At 43.5% G+C, this 6,797-nt stretch overlaps 1 protein-coding gene across 1 annotated transcript; it reads left to right on the forward strand.

Annotated features, from left to right (window-relative positions):
* Window positions 1–993: 993 nt before the first annotated feature.
* Window positions 994–2,054, forward strand: LOC125515972 (alpha/beta-gliadin A-IV). Its single transcript, XM_087531096.1, is given in 2 exon segments — window positions 994–1,859; window positions 1,861–2,054. Coding segments are annotated over 2 exon segments (843 nt in total). The 5' UTR covers window positions 994–1,077; the 3' UTR covers window positions 1,922–2,054.
* Window positions 2,055–6,797: the final 4,743 nt, after the last annotated feature.

The raw sequence follows: 6,797 nt of genomic DNA on the forward strand, positions 1-6,797 counted from the left end.
CCACTCGTTCGGGGCGACACGCGTACTGAATGTATGAGAAACGTGACGTGGCAGGGACCCCAAGATACTCCCTCCATTTATTTTTAGTCTGCATATAAAGTTTGGTCAAAGTCAAGATTTGTAAATTTTAACTAACTTTATAATAAAAAAATATCAACATTCACAATATGAAATAATTATTACCAGATGCGTCATGAAATGTATTTCCATACTATATAGTTTTGGTATTGTAGATGTTCATATTTTTTTATATAAATGGGAAGTAGAGGCACTCTTCCATATAATGAAGTTTATAATATATGTGCTTATATTGTACTATAATTGTTTGAATAACTTAGCATATGTTCAGATGTATGATATCTGTAATTTAAGCGCTTGAATTTTACATATAAATATTTATTAATAAATATGTACCCCTATAATAGCTAGGCCTTGCAGTTGCACGGGTAGATGACTAGTGATTACAATCTTGTTTGTGTGCAAGTCAAGCTTATCTAGTTTACACGTAACAACTTGTAGAACATGTTTATGCTTGCTAATAACTTCTAGAACACTACAACACTTGACATGTAAAAGGAATTTGACGAGTCATGGCCTACTAACGCAAGTTACATTACTAGTCTTATATCTATCTTAACAGACCACACAAGACTACAAACTAAGTACCGTGACAGCCATGCTTATCTAGTTTATGCGTAACAATTTGCAGAAAATTACAAACTTAGTTTTAGAAAAATAGGCAATCCAGATTAGTGTTTGAGCTGTAAAGTGAATAAGATGAGTCATGCGTGTTATCACACCTTTTTGGTGGTGGAATGATAGTGCAACAACAAGGAACTTTAATGAACAGTCCAAGAATACACTTGTAAGTAGTGCCACCAAACAGAACATACCAAATGATGATTTTGAGAAGCATCCAAGCACTTTCCACACAAACAAATGCCAATTGTGAAAGAGATCATTCCATGACAGCTATAAATAGCCCCGTAGCATGACGATCATCCTTCCTCATCCATCATTCTCATAGGTAGAGCGCATCATTTAAGCCAAGCAAGCTGTGGTCAATACAAATCCACCATGAAGACATTTCTCATCCTTGCCCTCCTTGCTATCGTGGCGACCACCGCCACAACTGCAGTTAGAGTTCCAGTGCCACAATTGCAGCCACAAAATCCATCTCAGCAACAACCACAAGAGCAAGTTCCATTGGTACAACAACAACAATTTCTAGGGCAGCAACAACCATTTCCACCACAACAACCATATCTGCAGCTGCAACCATTTCCGCAGCCGCAACTACCATATTCGCAGCCACAACCATTTCGACCACAACAACCATATCCACAACCGCAACCACAGTATTCGCAACCACAACAACCAATTTCACAGCAGCAGCAACAGCAACAACAACAACAACAAGAACAACAAATCCTTCAACAAATTTTGCAACAACAACTGATTCCATGCATGGATGTTGTATTGCAGCAACACAACATAGCACATGGAAGATCACAAGTTTTGCCACAAAGTACTTACCAGCTGTTGCAAGAATTGTGTTGTCAGCACCTATGGCAGATCCCTGAGCAGTCGCAGTGCCAGGCCATCCACAATGTTGTTCATGCTATTATTCTGCATCAACAACAAAAACAACAACAACAACCATCGAGCCAGGTCTCCTTCCAATAGTCTCAGCAACAATATCCATTAGGCCAGGGCTCCTTCCGGCCATCTCAGCAAAACCCACAGGCCCAGGGCTCTGTCCAGCCTCAACAACTGCCCCAGTTCGAGGAAATAAGGAACCTAGCGCTACAGACGCTACCTGCAATGTGCAATGTCTACATCCCTCCATATTGCGCCAACGCGCCATTTGGCATCTTCGGTACTAACTGAGAAGAAAATAACTATAGTACTAGATATATGAAACACCGTTTTCTTAGTCCATGGATTCGTCGTTGTAGCGGTGAAAAAATAATGTGACATGCACTATCATGTAAGAACCCGAACTATACTAGTTCAAACTTGGGAATAAAAGACAAACACAGGTCTTGTCTACATATTTATGTTGCATCTATTTATATATTAAAAGTAATATAAGGTGAACCAGGAGCAAGGTAAATATGCTAGAAAATTCCACGTTAATTAGAAATTACTAGCCCTCGATCTGGTAAATCTTAACAAATAGAATTATCTTGACCGTTAGATTTATGTAACATATATAATGCTCTGGGCCACCAACGACTGTACGTGACACATCTGAACGCACATATGTTAAAGAAAATATATTTGGTAAATGGTGGGCCTCTTTAAAAAGAGAACTTACGTACATACACCAACTAAGAAAAACACATACATGTAAACGGGAAAAGGATGAGATTTTCTCACGTACGTGTGTTGATGCTTAAAAGTGGCACGATCATAAACAGCATGCCGGGGCAAAAACCTTGCCGGGGTAAAATCTTGCCGGTGTGAAAGCTTGCCGGCACAGAAAGATCGCCGGTGCTTGCCGGTGTGAAATCTTGCCGGGGGAGAAACCTTGTCAGGGAGGAACCCTTGCCGGAGTACAAACCTTGCCGGAGTGAAACCTTGCCGGTGTGAAAGCTTGCCGGGTAGAAACATTGCCGGTGTGGAAAGCTTACTCGGATGGAAAACTTGCCGGGTTGGAGGCTGTGATAGTCAATCGAACGAGAAGTTGAAGATGGGCTCAAAAGGTTATTCAGATGATCTCGGATGGAAAAATGATCTACACGGGTTGTCTGCGTCTCGTCGAAACGATCGATTTTGATATAAAAATCCTTCAAATTCGAGTTCGTATGAAAAAGTTAGAGCAATCGGAGTGCAGCCCTATCACGAGGCGACATGTGGCGTGCCCCACCAGACACATGTCTGACGGGTAGCGCGAGGAAATAGCCTGTGTTGCGAGACCGATCTGACCCACAAGATGATCTCTGATAAAAAAACCTTCAACATGAAAGTTGTTCGTCTCGTCAAAACGGTCAAGATTGCTTTTGGGCTTGTTTTCATCCGGGATCGTTTACCACCGCAAAAAAGACCCGCAATGTGCAGCCAGTTTAAACCAAACAGTTTTGGAAAGTTCGGATAAACCAGTCCGAATTTGACTAGGGTTTTGGACGTGAATTGATGTAATTTTCTTGTAAGGAAAGCCTAGATAAATTCTTTGCTTGTACGGGAAGTCCAGCCACCTCTTATATATGTTGGGGGTGACGGCCGATTGAAACAACACACAATCGAACAAACACATCTACTACTTTTTCGTGTTCATCTACTTTTTATCTCTCCCTTGTATCTTTCTTCTCGTTCTTCGCTAGTTCTTCATGCTGGAGGGCTGCGGATCCACGAGGCTCTAGGGCCGAGCTAGCGAATCGACCTAGGGCAGCCCATAGCCGCCGCAATCCCTGACGGGGTCCCTCTCGGGTGCGCAGGGTTTCGGGTCTGCAAAAGCGTCCGCCGACTGTCTTGCGTATCGCACTGTCGGTCGGGTCTCCTTCGACGTGAGCTGCGGTGCATCACCCCTGGCATCGAGGGTACATGTGACGTGTTCGTGTGCGAACAACGTGCTCCCTGGCTCCACCCCGTTGAAAAAATATACATCTGGAGGCCACTTTGTTTCCTCATAAAAAAAACTTATGTTAAAAAGATTGCATGCATCCCAGGGAAAATAATCAAGAAGAAGTCGGACTCTTCCTTACAAAAACAAGGAACGTGTTAAATTGACTTCAAAGAAAAAACGAACATGTTAAGTTAAAAAAAACAAGAAACCTGTTAAGTTTGAAAAAAACAAGGAACGTGTTGTCCTAGGAAAGATATGTGTCAAATCTTACAAAAAAAAGAATACACACACGTACGTTCATGCACTTGGAAAATAGAAAAAAAAGGAACATCACGTATGTATACACTTTGGAAACTAATTACATGACCATGTCTGATATACTCCTCTAATGCTTAATATTAGTGCCTAATAATTTATATTTAAAATTTAATTTACTGATCAAATATCCCCACTGTTTAAATTTTAATTTGGCACATTGTTTGGCTATAGTATGAACCTAAATTTCCTCTTATTATTATATATCATGGTAATAATCCAAAGGCGACTAATCTGCGCCGGTGCACCGGCACAATCAATTCGGCCGGTGCACCTGCGTTTCTCATCGGCTTCATGCATGCAACAACATGCACTCGTGGTTGCAGGCTTGCAGCACCGGCTCCGGGGGACATGGCCGCATCTCCGGTAACGCCGGCCGCCGACCGCAGCACCTGTCGTTGTGGTCGCGGTGTACCTCGCCGTGTGCCCTCCTGCGGCTCTTGCTGGTTCCAACAAAAAACGATACCTGTTGTAGCAAAAAAGTTTATCGCTTCCAGCAAAAAAGCTTACCGCTACAGCCCGCCATCGTCATTGTAGCAAAAATGTTAACCCGATGTAGCTTCTGTGGTTGCCGACTGCAACAAAAAATGACGTGGTTGTAGCAAAACACAAAAGAAAAATGCCGGCCGGCCGCTGTGTATGGTGGTACCAAACCCTATAGCCGGTGGTAGTGAAAAACTTCATAGTTTGCAGCAAAAAAATGTTGTCACCCGTCGTCGAGGTTGCATCATCTTCATGAATTATGTCGCAAAAAAACGTTGTCGCCGGTAGTAGCAAATGAAGCCGCCGGTAGTAGCAAAACAAGACACTTGTTCCAGCCAAAAGAAATCAGCGACAGAACCTTTGGTTGGTTCCAACAAAAAAACTTGTCGGTTGTAACATCCCTCGTCGCCGGATGTAGCATCTCCCGGGGCTGGTTGCAACACTCCATAAAAAAAAGTTGTCTATGAGCGCATCCATGGCGACTGCTGCTCTGTCAGCAACGAGGGGAAGAGGAGGCAATGAAAATCGTTCGAGTTGTAGCTCCACAGGACGCGGCTGCAGCATGGGGAGTCCAAAAATCTGTCACAAGCAACATGCGCCTCACCATCCTCCTGTGCAGGAGAGAGAAGAAAAAGGAATAAGAGGAAGATGAAAGGAAACGGGAGAAAGAAAAAAGAAACGATTGGTGGTGGGCTGAGGCAATTAGTCAAACCAGGGGTACGCGGGGCCGCAGGATACAGCGCAATCGAAAGAAGCGCGCGCGTCCGGCCGAAGACTCGGCCGGACTGCCGGCTGGAAACGTTCCCTAATCCAAAGGCTTTGTCTGAATGACAAGTCATCTGGGTTACCGGCTAACTAGAAAAAGATAAATATGCTAGAGAATTGCATAATAATTAGAAATATCTAGCCTTTAATTATGTAAATCAGAAAATCACAACCGTTGGATTTACTTTAAAGGTAAATTTCTCTAAATTCCCACCATTGCCAGTATGTAGAAACATGTGCTGCTTCAATTCTCCCATAATCACCAATCAATCAACAACACAAAACATATCTCAGTTAAAAAAACTGAACAAGAAAAAGAAAAAAAGAAGAAAGAACAAGATACACGCATGTACACGACAGCCTTGGCTTGAAACACATCAGTAGATACACGCATGTACACTACCTAGGGCAGCCCATAGCCGCCGCAATCCCTGACGGGGTCCCTCCCGGGTGCGCGGGGTTTCGGGTCTGCAAAAGCGCCCGCCGACTGTCTTGCGTATCACGCTGTCGGTCGGGTCTCCTTCGACGTGAGCTGCGGTGCATCACCCCCGACGTCGAGGGTACACGTGACGTGTGTGTGTGCGAACACACTTTTGGGCGACTCCGCTGAGGACGAAGCTTTGAACAGTCTTCAGCCTGTTCTTGCTACGAGGAGAGCGTCATCAAGCGGCTGCAATCTACAACGGTAACATGTATCATCAATCTCCTTGTGTAGATGCAAATAGCCATTATGTTGATGTTGCTAGATCTTTCAATGGACATGTGATGTCGGCCAGCCCTAATGAGCAAAGGCCGACTAGTTATTCCATTGGAGAAACTTGGAATTTACAGAATCGTGACATGCAACTTATGAATCTGAACTTTCGTGCATCGGCAACAACTTGCAATATGTCGGTGAACAACACGATTTGTTCGAGTGATCAATATAGGACACCTCATTTACATGAGGGTATCTCAAAGTTTTATCCATCGGCAGCCGGCTCGCAATATGCGGGTTCATCCCCAAACATGCCGATGAATGGGGGAATCGGCCATGCTTCTGTTAGCTATTTGGCCGGTTATCCTCAAACATCATATACTACACCTCATCAGATTAATTGTTCAGTGGCGTATGAAACTAAATATATTCATAAATCGGCTCACGTTCACGGTCATGGCCGAGTGAATGGAGATACTATAGGAGCATATGTGCCTAATATTGCAGGAGATGAGGTGGCTCTGGCTGCATTAAAATTTTTAGCCCAAAATAAGAAGATTAGTGCTATTTGCCTTGAGCAACACGACAAGGGATTGGTTCCTGATTATGAGGCAATAAGAGCTAGGGTTTTGAAAGAAGACCAAGTGTTGCCGATTGATCAAATTGTCGAGAGAAAATATTCAACAACAATGCACATGCCTTCACCTATCATTGCAGCATGTTATACACCCCCTGTACAAGCGCAAAATTTCGGCAACATCAAGCCAAAATTCATTGCCGAAAGATCCTAAAAGTATTGGGGGGCAAGCCGATCCAAGCAGGGTTGAGTTTAAAGAAAAATATCTAGCCCAAGTGGACAAGATCAAGCCAAAGCTCACAGGGAATAGAGTCAACGAATTTACTACACCTACCCTTGAGGAATTACCAGCAGAATATCGACAGGCCTACGAAGCACTCAAGAAGAAACGA

The sequence above is a fragment of the Triticum urartu genome, chromosome 6A (assembly GCF_056163025.1).
Source record: "Triticum urartu cultivar PI428250 chromosome 6A, HENAU_Tu73, whole genome shotgun sequence".
NCBI classification, from domain to species: domain Eukaryota; kingdom Viridiplantae; phylum Streptophyta; class Magnoliopsida; order Poales; family Poaceae; genus Triticum; species Triticum urartu.